This window comes from Suricata suricatta, chromosome 12, assembly GCF_006229205.1.
Source record: "Suricata suricatta isolate VVHF042 chromosome 12, meerkat_22Aug2017_6uvM2_HiC, whole genome shotgun sequence".
Classification (NCBI taxonomy): Eukaryota; Metazoa; Chordata; class Mammalia; order Carnivora; family Herpestidae; genus Suricata; species Suricata suricatta.
Window position 1 is genome coordinate 16,856,146 of NC_043711.1, and position 16,986 is coordinate 16,873,131.

The 16,986-nt window shown below is 40.6% G+C and overlaps 1 protein-coding gene and 1 pseudogene across 1 annotated transcript in view; one reads left to right on the forward strand and one right to left on the reverse strand.

The window, feature by feature from the left end:
• Positions 1-13,038, reverse strand: part of SMARCC1 (SWI/SNF related, matrix associated, actin dependent regulator of chromatin subfamily c member 1) — a 167,296-nt gene extending 154,258 nt beyond the window's left edge. Inside the window, exons 1-2 of the mRNA XM_029917869.1 lie at positions 12,997-13,038; positions 12,795-12,914 (exon numbers count right to left, since the gene is read on the reverse strand). Of these exons, the coding sequence (XP_029773729.1) occupies positions 12,795-12,914; positions 12,997-13,038 (162 nt within the window). The remainder of the gene's footprint in view (positions 1-12,794; positions 12,915-12,996) is intronic.
• On the forward strand, positions 13,037-15,627 carry LOC115274429 (annotated as a pseudogene).
• Positions 15,628-16,986: the final 1,359 nt, after the last annotated feature.

The following is a 16,986-nucleotide window of genomic DNA, read 5'->3' on the forward strand; positions in this document are numbered from 1 at the left end:
CATGATTGCGCGGTTAGTGAACCTGGGCCCAGAACGGACTCTGTGTTGACAGCTCAGAGCTAAGAGTTGGCTTCTGATTCTGTGTCTCCCCCTCTCTCTGCCCCTACCCCACTCACACTTGCATGCCTGTGTGTGCTCGCTCTCTCTCTCAAAAATACAATAAACATTAAAAAATCAAATAAAATAAAAAATGAAAAAGACAGGGGCACCTGGGTGGCTCAGTCGGTTGAGCGGCCGGCTTCAGCTCAGGTCATGATCTCATAGTTCATGGGTTCGGGCCCCGCGTCGGGCTCTGTGCTGACAGCTAGCTCAGAGCCTGGAGCCTGCTTCGGATTCTGTGTCTCCCTCTCTCTCTGACCCTCCCCTGCTCACACTATCTCTGTCTCTCAAAAATAAATAAAAAATCATTAAAAAAAAAAAATGAAAAAGACAAAGACTGGATTTAAAAAAATGGGCAGGAGATTTGAACAGGTCCTTCGATAAAGAGAACAGCCAAATGGTCAATAAATATGAAAGGGTGCTCAACTTCACTAGTCATCAACAACTAAAGAAAATGCAGTATCACCACAAATCCACCCCAAAACTACAGTAAGAAAGAAAATGTCCAAGCATCAGTGAGAAAGTAGGAAATCAGAACCCTTGTACACTGCCTGTGGGTGTACAAATTAATACAACTGCTCAGGAAAATTACCAGTGTCTACCAAAGCTGAACATGCACCCAGCAATTGCTGATAATATTCCTAGGAATTCCTAGTAACTTGAAAGCAACAGATTCCTCTAAGACCTCCCTATTTATTCCTCTGTCCCTCGGTCACTCAGCTGCTCTGCAAGGAACGATTATAAAACCAATGATCAGGTCCAATTCTTTTTCCTTGTAAATAAAAATCTTTAATGTTTATTTTTGAGAGAGACACAGAGAGTGAGGGGAGAGAGGGACAGAGAGAGAGGGAAACAAAGAATCTGAAGCAGGTTCCACACGGACCATGAGATCATGACCTGAGCCAGTCAGACGCTCAACCGACTGAGCCATCAAGGAACCCATCCAACTCCTTTTTCTTATAATTATAAGCCTCTTCTATCAACTTCCTTCTCCTTCAAATTTATTAACCACACAGCATGGTTTACTAAATCAAATGAAGGAAAATGAGTGTCAAAGTGACAGTCCTCTGACTCCTACTCTTTCCATTATACCAAACTGACCAAGTTCATGAGAATCTCTGCCATGAGGTAGGTCAGTCACACCAGTTACTGGATAGAAATTCCAAAGTGTCAGAGAGAGATAGACAATGGGCTGCGATTCATCTAAAATGTCCCAAAACAGTACTACCCAGTCTAAATACACAGCTTCATTTGTAGAAATGGCCGTCACAATAAATTTTATCTTTAAAGTATTTACATGCATTCCAAAGATATATATAAAATGGTATTAAGTTCCGGTGACAGTTTGAAACTAAACTCTAAAAAATTTATTGCAAGTCCCTGAAAATAGATGTGCCCATCTCCTCAGTGTATCTCCTTTTGAGGACTAATAATTTCACTAAGTTCAGAACTGTAAGTCAGCACTGTGCTTTACATTTTGGTAGATATTTTAAGATCAATTTCACAAAATAAATACAGTTCAGTTTTCCAGCTAATTTCATTAACAGCCATTCACTATTCTTGTCTGTCAGTTACCTACATCAGAGCATAGGCATATATATCAATAAATACATACTAAACACTTGCAGTGAGTAAGAATCTAAAGCAAATCTTACCAATGGTTAATTGATAAAATTTGGCTTCAATTTAAAGGACATTACATGTTTTGTTAGTCCTCAGGTTTACACAAAATTCACTGTCTCAGCTAGGAGTTGAGTTGAAACAGAAGACCTAGCTCTTTGGGGTCATCCTTAAGAGCTGAAAGTGATGGCAAACTAGTATTATAAATGTTCAAATAATACGTCTACCTTACATCTACATTTTTACTCTGACCAAGAAAACTTTTGCTAGAAAAAGGCAGCAATCTATTTTTTATGTTACTTCTAATTTCTTGAAGAGCTTTCATTATCGCAGATCTTGTGATTCTCACAGCGATAGCATAGTATCCTTAGAGCAAGAAACAGCTTCCCAGGGGCGCCTGGGTGGCTCAGTCGGTTGAGGTGGTCTCAGTGTACTAGGCACAGTAGGCAACTTCCACAATCTGAATTAAGATCATTTATGAAAAGTCTATGGCTAACATCATAGTTAATAGTGCAAAAAATGAATGTTTTTCCATTAACAAGGATAGAATGCCAATCTTAAACATTTATCTCTGGAGAGCCTGGGTGACTCAGTTAAGGATCCGACTTCAGCTCAGGTCATGATCTCGAGGTTCACGAGTTCAAGCCTCGCATTGAGCTCTGTGCTGACAGCTCAGAGCTTAGAGCCTACTTCAGATTCTGTGTCTCCATCTTTCTCTGCCCGCCCCCCTCCCCAATCTGCCCTCTGTCTCTGTCTCTCCAAAAAAAATTTTTTTTTAATTTTTAACATTTTCTCTTTTTTAAGTTTGTATTTATTTTTTTCAGTAATCTCTATATGCAACATGGGGCCCAAACTCACAACCCTAAGATCAAGAGTAGGATGCTTCTCTTACTGAGCTAGCCAGGAGCCCCTTGTACTTATAACTAAGTACACATGTACAGTCTGGAGGAATCCATTCTGCAGGCTTCTGAATGCTCTCTCCCTCACATGAGAGGTCAAAGTGCATTCTTCCCCAGTACTGAAAAGACAGCAGCATATAGGCAACATTTCTGCCCATGGAAGCCTGTTAGAATCTCATGCTTAAAAATTTTACGGAGGCATAAACACATACTAAAATTCCAGATTCCTCAGGAGTACAGTGGGTATTCATGATAAGCCACATTGTACAGGTAGTGTAGGCTCAGCAAACCACTCTTCTTATCAGCTGACTAGGAATACTTAGACTCAGATTCCCAGATGCCAGCCAAGGCCAACTGGTGAGCAGGCCTTACTGAGAACAGTAATCTCAGGCTTGCTGTCTTAATTCTTTTCTGCACAGTATCTTTCTTTAATCAAATTTTTTAAATTCTTTATATGTTTCACATACTTTTTAAAAGTTTTTTAACATTTACTGATTTTTGAGAGGGAGAGAGAGACAGACCTTGAATGGGAGAAGGGTAAAGAGAGGGAGACACAGAATCTGAAGCAGGCTCTAGGCTCTGAGCTGTCAGCACAGAGCCCCACCTGGGACTCGAACTCAAACTGTGAGATCATGATCTGAGCAGAAGTTGGATGCTTAAGCAACTGAGCCACTCAAGCGTGCCCCACATACATGTTCTTTATGACACATATATTGGAAGTATTTCCTCCCAGGTTGGGATTTGACTTTTTGTTTCCTTAACACTGTCTTCCCAAGAGCAAAAGTTGTGAATTTTGATGAAATTCAACTTATTGATTTTTATGTTTTGTGCTTGTGTCCAGAGAAACCTTTGCATACCCCAAAGTCACAGACTCTTTCCTATATTTTCTTCCAAATATTTTACAGATTTTAGGTTTTAGGTATTTGGGGTTAATTTTTATGTATCGTATAAGGGTTATTTATGGCTAATGCTTTTCCCCCCAGTATGTATATCCAATTATTTTCAAATTTTTTTAATGTTCTTATTTATTTTTGAGAGAGAGAGACAGTGTGAGCAGGGGAGGGTCAGAGAGAGAGGGAGACACAGAATCTGAAGACAGGCTCCAGGCTCTGAGCTAGCTGTCAGCACAGAGCCTGATGAAGGGCTCAAACCCACGAACCATGAGATCATGACCTGAGCCAAAGCCAGATGCTCAAACGACTGAGCCACAGAGGTGCCCCTATCCAATTATTTTAGAACCAACTTTGTTGGTAAGATGGTCTTTCTTCATTGAATTGCTTTAGCACTTCAGTTGAAAATCAGCTGACCAGATATGTGTGAGTCTGTATCTGGACTGTTTTTCCAGATTGATCTAAATGTCTATCTTTTGCTAATACCAAATGTTTATTATTATAACTTAATAACAAGTTTTCTTATTTTTTTTCCACCTGATCTTTATTCTTTTCTTTTTCTTACCTCATTGCAGTAGATAGCACCTCTGACTCAATACTGAATAGAAAAGGTTAAGGTATAAAGATTATTTAAACTTTTTTAAAAAATCTTAGTTATAAGTACAATTATATGCTGAGCTCCAGGAATCCCTCTAGTAAATCTCTGAATGTGGGTGGTCTTAGGAACCAAAGAAAAAACCGTTTAAATAAGCAACTCACAAAAGAAGAAACAATAAATGCATAAAAAGATGTTTAACACTGGGGCTCCTGGGTGGCTCAGTCAATTAGGCATCCGACTTCAGCTTAGGTCATGATCTCATGGTTCACGGGTTCAAGCCCCCGCATCAGTTTCTGCGCTAACAGCTCAGAGCCTGGAGCCTGCTCTGGATTCTAGGTCTCCCTCTCTCTCTGTCCCTACTCTACTCACGTACTCTCTCTCAAAATAAACATTAAAAAAATTTTTTAAAGATGTTTAAAACCAAGAGCACCTGGGTTGCTCAGTTTTCTGACTTTGGCTCAGAACATGATCTCGCAGTTCCTGAGTTCAAGCCCATGTCAGGCTCTGTGCTGACATCTCAGAGCCTAGAGCCTGCTTCAGATTCTGGGTCTCCTTTCTCTGTCCCTCCCCCACTCACACTCTGTCTTCTCTCACTCCTTCTCAAAAATAAACAAACATTAAAAAATAAAAATTGAAAGAAGAATATAAGATGTTTAACATCATCAGTCATCATGAAAATGCTAATTAAAAGTATGAGATTCCAGGAGCACCTGGGTGGCTCAGTCAGTTAAGCATCTGACTACAGCTCAGGTCATTATCTGGCAGTTCATGAGTTCAAGTCCTGCATTGGGCTAAATCTGTGCTAACAGCTCAGAACCTGGAGCCTGCTTCAGTTCCTGTGTCTCCTTCTATCTCTGCCCCTCCCCTGCTCACACTGTCTCTCTCCATATCTTAAAAATGAATAAACATAAAAACAAAAATTTTTTAAAAGTATGAGATCCCATTACATACCTATTAAAATGCATAAAATTATGAAGATCAATTATAGCAACTGTTGACAAGAATACAAAGGAACTGGAACTCTCGTGCACTGCTAGGCGGTAAGTAAAATGATACAACCACTTGAGAAAACAGCATGGCAATTCCTTCAAAAGTTGAACGCTACCGATTCTATGACCCAAACGTTCCACTCCTAGGTTATTTACCTAGGAGAAATGAAAACATGTCCACAAAAAGATCTGGACATTAACGATGATAGCAGTTTCGCTTACAATGCTGGAAACAACCCAAATGCCCATTAAACGCTAAAGGGATAAGTGAACTATGATTTGGAACGCCTGGGTGGTTCAATTAAGTGTCTCAACTCTTAATATCAACTCTGGTCATGATCATAGTTCCGGAGATTGAGTCCCACACGAGGCTCTGCACAGACAGCATGTAGCCTGCTTGGGATTCTCTCCATGCCCCTCCCACCCCCCACTCACACTATCTTCTCTCTCTCTCTCTCTCAAGAAAAAAAAAAAAAAGGAAAAAATAATAATACATGGTACAACCCAGATGATGCCCATCTCAAAATCCATTATGAGGGGCGCCTGGGTGGCTCAGTCGGTTAAGCGTCCGGCTTCGGCTCAGGTCAGATCTCACGGTTCGTGGGTTCGAGCCCCGCGTCGGGCTCTGTGCTGACAGCTAGCTCAGAGCCTGGAGCCTGCTTCAGATTCTGTATCTCACGCTCTCTCTCTGACCCTCCCCTGCTAGCACTGTCTCTCAAAAATAAATAAAAAGCATTAAAAAAAAAAAAAAAGAAAATAGTAAAAAAGGAAAGAAACACTAAAAAAAAAATTCATTATGAGTAAAAGAACCAAGGCAAAAAAAGTATGTTGTGTGTTTCTATTTATATAAATTTCCTGAAACTGAGGTGGCCCAGTCGGTTGAACCTCAGACTCTTGATTTCAGCTCAGGTCATGATCTCATGGTTCGTGAGTTTGAGCCCTGCACCTGGCTCTGTGATGACAACACGCAACCTGCTTGGGACCCTCGGTCCTCCTATCCCTCTGACCCTCCCCCTCATGTGTGTGCTCCTTCAAAAAAAACAAACATTAAAAAAAAAGATCTTTCACAAAAATTTTTTGATGAAGCTGTAAATGAATCTGTAGTGTCACTAGTTGCCAGAGGACTGGGGTGAAAGATGGATTAGAAGGAAACTTTTGGGGGTGATGGAAATGATCATTACCCTGAACTCATCATTATTTTAAATATCGACCACGTATAATACATCAATCAGACATATACCTCAGCAAAGCTAGAGGAATAAACATTACGGGAAAAGAGAAAAGGAAAAAAAAGTGAAAGGGAAAAAAACAGGTAAAAAATAAACAAATAAAGCATCACCCAGACAAATCAGAAATACAATGCCAGTGAACTCAGGTTTATATTTGTGTATCCACACGGTATGGACGGGACTACAGGCCTGCCATTAACACTGGTCCTAGCTTTCTGGAGCTGTAGTCAACTACTAGCCCAGCATGTCCTCACCTGGTATACAGATCCAGGCTCTAAAAGCCCTTACTCTGCAGTCCATGAGCTCTGACCAGTCATCCCAGATCACTGGCTCACTGCCCTTGCAGATAAATTAATTACAAGGGTAAAAAGAGAATGGACTAGATTTTTTCAGACTTACTCCTTTTATCTACGGTAATTGTACTTTCTATAGGTACACGGTTGAACGGTTCATCTTGTTTTTTTTCATGAAACAAATACTTCCTCCGAGGCTCACAACACAGAGGAATACTTATGATTCAAGTCCTATAAAATTCAAAGACCAGGAAGACTACACGATTCTCTTTAGAGATGCAAACAAACAGGGTGATACATAAAAGAAAAAGCAAAATGAAACCAAACCATTGCTCCACAAAGTAAATATCCCACATCATTTCACTTAAATGGTTGCTTATGTTCCACTTCTGTCAGACAGAAGTCTAAGCTACAAACTTAAAAAACTAACTTCCAATACATATAAAACATTTATGATCTTCTTTCTAGTTCCATGTTCCCAATGGTAGTCTCTCCACTCCAAAATTTATGGTATGGCAGGGTGTAGTCAGGTTATAGTTGCAAATGAAATGATTAATTTTTTAAAGAGTAATGGTAAGCTGAAGATTTTGAACATTTCATGAACATATTCAAAATCTTCTGCTACCTGGGGCACCCCTGTGGCTCAGCTGGCTGAGCATCCGACTTTGGCTCACGTCATGACCTCATGGCTCGGGAGTTCAAGCCGCACACTGAGCTTGCTGCTGTCACCGCAGAGCCCACTTAGATCTTCTGTACCCCTCTCCCTGTGCCCTTTCCCCACTTGCCCTCTCTCTCTCAAAAATAAGAAATAAGTAAATCTTTTTAAAAAAAATCTTCTGCTACTTTAGAACTCTGATTTTACCTTATAGTAGTCCTGCAGATCTTAGAGATTTGTTGTTTTTAAACACAGACCCTTGGGGCGCCGAGGTGGCTCAGCTGGTTGAGCGTCCAGCTCAGCTCAGGTCATGATCTCATGGCTCATGGGTTCAAGCCCCACGTCGGGCTCCGTGCTGACAGCTAGCTCAGAGCCTGGAGCCTGCTTCAGATTCTGTGTCTCCTCCTCTCTCTGACCCTCCCCTGCTCAAGCTGTCTCTCTCTCAAAAATAAATAAACAATAAAAAAAAAACTTTTTAAACACAGACCCATATAATCTATTTTAAAAGGCAGAATACAAAACTGGCTCTATCCTATCATTAAAATTATATTATATATGCACATACACTGAGCCTTGAAGAGATTATAGAAAAACAAGAATGTTTACTTGTGGTGGAGGTGAAAACACTTTTTTCTTCTGTTTCAACTCACGCTATATCTGTCTATGCTATGTATTATTTTTTAAGGAGGCTCCATACCCAATGTGAGGCTCAAATTCACAACCCCAAGATCAAGACACATGCTCTACTGACTGGGCCAGGAAGGTGCCCCTGCCTATACAACATAACTTTAGCCTTATAAATCCTTCAACTTTCTCTAAATCCTCTTATATCTCAATTTAGCATTAAATAGAACATACCCTATACTGAGCCAGCTGTTTAATACCTGGTATGACTTAAGAAGTTAGTATATAAAGTCCCACTTTGATTTAAAAAAAAATCAGTCCAAATAGTGAACTCTTACAAACCAGTACTGTTTATTTGTAAGGGGGAGGGGGGGTACTTTTAAGGTTAGATAGCTGACATGTTTCACTAAAACATTCTTGGCTTCATTGCCTCTCTCATCCACTTTTGCTTTTCATTTGGGAAAATGCTAAACACTATTTTAAAAGGAAGAGAAGTACATCTGGTCCCACTGGCACTAACCCATGAATTATTTTTATTTATGGCTTATGCCTAAAAATATTCTTCCCTAATCTTTAATCTGGAAAAAAAATAATGGTTTTGGGGCGCCTGGGTGGCTCAGTTGGTTAAGCGTCCAGTTTTGAATCAGGTCATGATCTCACGGTTCGTGGGTTCAAGCCCCGTGTCGCATTCTGTGCTGACAGCTAGCTCAGAACCTGGAGCCTGCTTCAGATTCTATCTCCCTCTCTCTCTGCCCCTCCCCTGCTCGTGCTATCTCTGTCTCTCAAAAATAAATTAAAAAAAAAAAAAAGTTAAAAAAAATAATGGTTTAGTTCCCAAGAGTTAAATATCCCATAAATAAAGCTTCCTGTACATACTAGTTTTTAAGACCATTCATACAATCATGTGAATCACATTATACAAAATACTTCATGTAATGCTATCTCTAAATTTTACTCTAAATGATATTATACTTGATAAAGTACAATCTCTATGTATTTTGTTACAGTGTTTGTTTTGTTTTTCAGATTATTTATTTATTTTGAGAGAGTGTGTGAACAGGGGAGGGAAAGAGAGAGACTTCTAACCAGGCTCTGCACTGTCAACATAAGCCCAACTCAGGGCTCAAACTCATGAACCACGAGTGAGATCACGATCTAAGCAGAAATCAAGAGACACGCCACCCAGGTGCCCAATGTTACAGTGTTTTATCTTATTTTTTAATGTTTATTTTTGAGACAGAGACAGAGCACGAACAAGAAAGCGGCAGAGAGAGAGGGAGACACAGAATCTGAAACAGGTTCCAGGCTCTGAGCTGTCAGCACAGAACCCAATGCGGGGTTTGAACCCACGAACTGTGAGATCATGACCTGAGCCAAAGTTGGACGCCTAACCAACTGAGCCACCAGGTGCCTCGCAATGTTACAGTGTTTTAAATGATAACTTCAAATAGCCCCTGATTTAATAATTCTAATCTGGCTCATAATATGTAAGAATAAGAACAAAAATCTCATGTAACTAGAAGTAAAGGAACATGAAGCTTTCAAATGATTCAGGGGAAAAAAAATACATGCACAGACAATGAAAATGAGAATGATAATGCAACTACAGTAAAATATTAATAATCAGAGATTCTGAATAAATGGAAAATGAAAGTTCTTTGCAAACTTTTAAATAAATTTTGAAGTAATTTTAAATTTACAAAAGTTACCCAAAAGAACTCAATTAGTCACACAGTTCAGAAATGAAATACACTGATTATCCAATTGAGTAATTCCCACTAGTAAATAGTGAATGTGTACTTCTAATACCTAAAAATCTATTCATAAATTATATACACGCCCTTAGTACAATGCTAATATGTCATGCGTATATAACTTAAATCACATGTTAAAAAATAAGGATATCAAAAGGATAAAGTAAAAAGTAAGTCAAAACAGAAGGAATGATCTTGCTCTACAAGTGTGAATTCAACCAGTACCCAGTAACTCCCAAATCTCTTCTAATTCAATCCCGTACTCTAAATTCCAGATCTCACCTCCTAGTACCCACAGGATTTTCTAAACCCAAAGTGCCTATTGGAGAACCAACCTTAACACAGTTAAGACTAAATTGAGTACCTTTCCCCAGAAATGTGCTTTTAACCCTGGCTTTCCCCTTCGTGCTAAGGGTGTCTGATGGCTCAGTACAGTCACACTAGTAAATTCTTTCCTTCTCCAGCCCCTAGACTGTCCCCACCAAAGTATTACCAAGTTTTGCCCCCTTAAACTCTTTCAACTCCTTTATGTTCTCTTTGAATCCACTGCTTGCTCTGCAGACTGTCATCACAGTGGATTATGAAAGCCGTTTCTTCACGGAAAACTTTCAAAGCCTCCAATCTCAACAGCTTCCAACCCATTCTTCACACTGAAGCCCGTGGGATTTTTCTAAAACCCAAAATCAGGGCACCTGGGTGGCTCAGTCGGTTAAGCTTCCGGCTTCGGCTCAGGTCATGATCTCACGGTTCGTGGGTTCGAGCTCCGCATCGGGCTCTGTGCTGACAGCTAGCTCAGAGCCTGGAGCCTGCTTCGGATTCTGTGTCTCCTTCTCTCTCTGGCCCTCCCCTATTCCCACTGTCTCTGTTTCTCAAAAATAAATAAAGAACATAAAAAAATTAAAAAAAAAAACCCAAAATCAACTAGGCCACCTTGCACTCTCTCCCTTGTGTGTGGCTCCCCATCACTTTCAAGATAAAGACCACATATCTAGCATAGTAAACTTGGCCCATTAAGACTGATTCTAGCCTATTTCTCTGCCTACTATCCTCAGTTGTAATCCTGTTAAATTACCTGCAAGGACTGTAAAGTACCACACTTTCTCAGGCCTTTGTGTCTTTACACACTGCTATCCCTGCCTGAAAAATCCCATCCTCCAGCATTTCCCTGAAGAACTCCTACTCCTCTCTCAAGTCTCAAATTCAAATGTTCTTTCCCCTGGAAAACTTTGCCCCAGTTCACCCGGAAAGTCAAAGGCTCTATTCATTCAGCTCACTAGATTGTGAGCCCCCTGAGGACAAACAACACTTTGGCTCTTTAAATTCTGAGAACTTGGGACTCTTATTAAATGCTGAGAACAAACTGAGGGTTGATGGGGAGTGGGGGAGAGGGGGACGTGAGTGATAGGCACTGAGGAAGGCACTTGTTGGGATGAGCACTGGGTGTTGTATGGAAACCAATCAGACAGTAAACTATATTAAATGATGAATGAATGAATGAATAAATAAATAAATAAAAATTCTCAGAACTTGGTAAAATAACCAAATGCTTCAGCTACTTGCTGAGCTCTCTAATCAGTGGCAGAAAAGCAGCATTTTTTAATAAATATCACTGGGGTAACCAGATAATCACAAGAAAAAGGATAAAACTAGATCCACTACTCACACAAAATACCAAGAAAACTCTAAATAGATGAAAATTAAATGTGAAAAATTAAACCATACAACTACTAGAACACTTGACAATTTCTTATCACCTACAAGTAAAAGCTTCCTAACATGACTCAAACAACACAATTCTATGCTTGGCTGGCTCAGTCTCTACAGCATGTGACTCCTGATCTTAGGATTGTGAGTTCAAGTCCCACATTGAGGGTAGAGATTTCCCCATGTTGGGGGTAGAGATTACTTAACAGCAAAAAAAAAAAAAAAAAAAAATTATATCTAACTAAATAAATGTCTGGAGGGGCACCTGGGTGGTTCAGTCAGTTAAGCATCCAACTGCAGCTCAAGTCATGATCTCGTGGTTAGGGAGTTCAAGCCCTGTGTCGGGCTCTGTGCTGACAGGTCAGAGCCTGGAGCCTGCTTTGAGTGGTTTCTCCCTCTTTCTGCCACTCCCTAGCTCATTCTCTGTCTCTCTCTCTCTCTCAAAAATAAACATTAAAATATGTATAAATAAAAATAAATAAATGTCTGGATAACAAAAATAACATAAGCAAACTGAACACATTTACTGCAAGACCACTAAAAAAACACACACTATCTCCTATTCTCAATTATACCTGAGATATCAAGGGGGCTGTTAAAACAGAAAGTTTAGTAGGGCGCCTAGACGCCTCAGTAGGTTAGGCATCAGACTCTGGCTCAGGTTACGATCTCATGGTTTATGAGTTCAAGCCCCACATCAGACTCTGTACTGAAGTGCAGAGCTTGCTTCAGATCTTCTCTCTCTCCCTGTGCCTCCTCTGCTTGCATGCACATTCTCTCTCTCAAAAATAAATCAAGTATCAGATTTTTCTCTACAACATCAAACGGTAAGGAAAGAACAAAAGCAAGGCTCCTGGCTGATTCAGTCAGTAGAGCACGTGAATCATGATCTCTGGAGTCATGAATTCAAGCCCCACACTGGGTGTAGAGATTATTAAAAATAAACATTTAAAAAAATGAAAGAACAAAAACCTACATATTTCAAAAGGAAAAAAAAGTATAAATGAAACCCAACTATCAAAGTATCAACTGCAAAGACAACAGAATTAAATTTTCACACAAGCTCAGAAGAATCTCAGCTACAGAATAAAAATTCCACAAAAAAGTATCCTAGCCCCAAGAACTGAATTAGAAGAAAGAATAGAAAAGACTCAGTACAGTAGAGACTATAAGGAAACTACAACATACTAAAATGGTAACAGTTATGTCTATAAATAGCTGTTATGATGTTTAATGCAAATATTAAATGACTCCTGAAAGAGAAGTTTCCTACACTTAAAAAAAACGGTAATATTCTATAGCTAAAATTCTGTTGAGGCTTTTTTTGTTAGAATAACAACAGAATATTGGATAATAGCAGTAAAGGAAAGAGCTGTAGGCTGCACTTCAGAGTACAGAAATCGCAGATTCCCCAGTGTTATTATACGTTGATGTACTTACCGGGAGTTTGGTGAAGGCCGGGTTGGTGACATGCTTCCCAAAGGCATCTTCCTGGAACTGGAGAAGCTGCACCACCAGCCCAGCCAGCGTTTTGTTGGTAGGAGCATCCGCATGAACATACTGCAAGATAAAGACAAGGACTCAAAAACTAGGACAATCATGAGGTGCAGAAGAGAATGTTCCCTTACTTCCTAATACTTACTAAGCACTGACAAGGTGACAGATTTGCAGAGGTCTGAACCATGTTCTCTGCTGTAAAGGAGCTTACAAAAACAAATACTGGGGGTGGCGAGGAGAGAGAAATTGTCTCTAGATAACAGGCTTCAGAATGAGAGAAACCATGCACCAGAAATAAACCCAAGTCACCTCGTGTGCACCTGGACCTAAAGTAGGTGGTAGGATCCAGAACCTCAAACTTGAGCCTGACAGTCACTATAGTGAGAGGAGACCTATTAGGAAATGCATTTTATACGTGAGATGAATATAAATAACTTCTGACTAGAGTGCAGACTGTACTGTTCTTAAAAGAGACCCACAAATTTGACACTCCTCTCATCAAGAAATATGGCATATTCAGGGGCACCTGGGTGGGTCAGTCAGTTAAGTGTCTGACTTCATGAAGCCCAGGTCATGATCTCGCGGTTTGTGGGTTTGAGCCCATCAGACTCTGTCTGACAGCTCAGAGCCTGGAGCCTGCTTCCGATTCTGTGTCTCCCTCTCTCTCTGCCCCTCCCCATCTCACACTCTGTCTCTCTCTCTCAAAAATAAACTCTAGGGGCGCCTGGGTGGCTCAGTCGGTTAAGCCGCCGACTTCGGCTCAGGTCAGATCTCACGTTCGTGGGTTCGAGCCCTGCATCAGGCTCTGTGCTGACAGCTCAGAGCCTGGAGCCTGCTTCTGGTTCTGTGTCTCCTTCTCTCTCTGCTCCTCCCCCTCTCATGCTCTGTCTCTCTCTGTATCAAAAATAAATAAAACATTAAAAAAAATAAAAATAAACTCTAAATAAAAATTTAAGGAAAAAAAAAGAAGTAGGGTGTATATTCTCTTCTGCTCAATCAAGACTATCCTTAATGACAACCTTGTAACCATTAGAATGTAATGGCGGGGAAATGATGTCATGAACCTCTGAGGATAAGTCAAAAAAGGCTCTACAGCTTCCACGTAGCTTTGGGGAAAGTCACCTCTGGAGCCCTGAACTCCTGTGAAGCCCAACTACCTAGAGATCACCATACTTTCAGGAAGCCCAGGCTACAGAGAAGCCACTTGGAGACGCAATGGCCAGAAGCCCCAGCTGGTGTTCCAGACAACTGACAGAACCACCACCAGACACATGAGTAAAAATGGTTCCAGGGGATTCTGTCCCCAGCTGTCAAATCATCCCCAATCATCAAATCTACCCAAAGCCCTAGGCATCACTGAACAGAAACAACTGTCCCCACTGTATCCTTCTAAATTCCTGACACACAGAAGCTCTAAGCATAATAAAATGGTTGTTTTATGTCAAGAAGTTTTGAGTATAATAAAATGGTTAGTTTTATGCATCAAAAAAAATACATGTATGTAGACTTAAAAATGGTTAGGGTGGTAAATTCGGTTGTTTTTTTTATTACAACAAAAAAAACTTTAAAATTTTTTTTAACTTTTATTTATTTTTGAGAGACAGAGTGTGAGCAGGCGAGGGGCAGAGAAGAAGACACAGAACCTGAAGCAGGCTCCAGGCTCAGAGCTTACAGCACAGAGGCTGATGGATGGCTCGAACTCATGATCTGTGAGCTTGTGACCTGAGCCAAAGTCAGACATTTAACCAACTGAGCCACCCAGGCACGCCCCCCCAAAAAAACTTTTTTCAACAAGTACATGTGAAAACTTATCCACAGTTCTGTCGACAATGTTCAAAGGTCAAACTAGTGGAAAACAGCAGGAGAGTTCCACAGCAAGGAAAGGTAATGGGCAACATGACAGGGAAAGCATATATCAGCAAGTTAAACATAAAAATTTAATTAGGTATTAAATGTCCAATATCACTCTGAAAAGCCAATAAATTCAATAATTTTTGATAAACCTCCAAATTTGAGCAAGATAAAACATCTATACCTCCTTGAAATTGAAAAGATAACAAAAACGTTTCTTCCTGGGATGGGAGAAAGTTCAAAACCCTGAAGATCCAGAAGAAGCTCCAGAGGAGGTTTATGACCCTCAGTCTGTACATGAGAGGCTACAGGAGCAAAAAGACAGGAAGCAGCAGGAGTATGAGGCGCAGTTCAAATTCAAAAACCTGGTAAGAGGCTTAGACAGAGAGGAGAATAACTTCCTCGATGAGGTTTCCTGGCAGCAGGAGCTACTAGAAAAGCAACCAAGAGACAACTGAAAGAACTGAAGGAATACAGAAGTAATCTCAACAAAGCTGGAATTTCTCCAGAAAACAAGAAGGAGGTGGAGAAGAAAGTGGCTGTGAAATCCACAGACACCAAGAACAAGTTCCCCCAGGCGAAGCCGTTGGCAGGAACTGTGAAATGTAAAGCTCAGAGAGCGGGAACATTCATGTGAAGACTGAAGTCGGACACCGACCCAGATGACAGGAGTCAAGAAGCCCCATCCTGCATGTCTCTTGGAAGCACGTCCCTGAGCATCCCTTCCACCCCCTGCCTGTCCGCTGCTGTCTGTATCAGCATCCTCCCAGGCTTGGGCGCCTACTCTGGCAGCAGCGACTCTGAGTCCAGGCCAGACAGCGAAGGCACCATCAAGGCCAACAGCAAGATCGTCTCCTCCATCTTCCCAACCAACATCCTCCTCAGGCCCCCTAGCGCCCGCATCCCTCCCAGAGCGCCTGCCTGAGAGTGGAGAACAGACCATAGACCGGATGGCATTACCTCCCTCAGAACTCCTCTGCCTGCTTCCTGTGCACAACGTGACATTTTTAACCTCATCTAAAAATGTGCCAGAATAAAAAAAAAAAAAAAAAAAAAAAACCCCTCTTTCCCAGTACCATCTAACATTTCAAGATTAATGTGGTAAGTTTCTATTACAACAAATAATTTTTAAGTGATTTATAATATGGCAAAATGTAACAGTCTACTGTTACTAGACTGAATAGCTCTCAATTTGTACTATGGCCAAGCAAAGATAAAACATGATATAAAAAGGGAATTCTTAAGATTTAGTATCCTCCTCCATTTTTATCTACTCAGGCACATTAGCTTTCCACTCTAAATGAAACAGTCTGCACACAGTTCACTTTGCTAAAGACTGGTATTTTGTTGACATGTTTTTTATATTACATGACCAAACGTTGGTAAAATCTAGCCCAATGCCTATTTCTCTGTGGTCCACAAGCTAAGACCAGTTTTTACATTTTTAAATGTTTGGAAAGAAACTTTATGTAATACTTCTGACACACAAATATTAGATGAAATTCAAATTTCACTGTCCATAAAGTAAGTTTCATCCAAAGCACATTCATTCATTATACTAGGTCTATGGCTGCTTTCAAATAATCGCAAGTCGAGCAGTTGCAACTGAGATGGCATGACCTGCAAAGCCTAAAATACTTACTCTCCTGCCTTTAACAGAAAACTTCGGCCTATTCCTGTTCTAGACCACTCCCCTGTCATCCTTATAAAATGTCTTCTTTACCAGGCACACCTGGGTGGCTCAGTTAAGTGTCCCACTTCAGCTAAGGTCATGATTTCATGGTTCAAATTTCGAGCCCCGCATCGGGCTCTGTGCTGACAGCTCAGAGCCTTGAACCTGCTTCAGATTCTGTGTCTCCCTCTCTCCCTGCCCCTCTCCCACTCACAATCTGTCTCTCTCTCTCAAAAATTAAAAAATTTCTGTATGTTTTCTTTTCTATTAAGTGTATTCTATAAAAACACATTTCCTTAAGGCCACAAAGTAGAACAATCCAAAGAATGGAAACAAGTTTCATACCATTAAGCAGTAAGATGTCAATTCTGTTGATCTAGAATATGGTTTTTAAATTTTAGACCCACTCAGTTTCTAATTCAATAGGTCAGACCCAAGACTGCATTTCTCACAACTTCCAGGTGACACAACTGGACTAGGAACCTACTTTAAGAACCACTAAACTTTTGGGGTGCCTGGGTGGCTCAGTCAGTTAAGCATCTGATTCCTGATTTCAGCTCAGGTCATAATCTCACAGTTTGTGAGTTTGAACCCTAAATCGGGCTCTATACT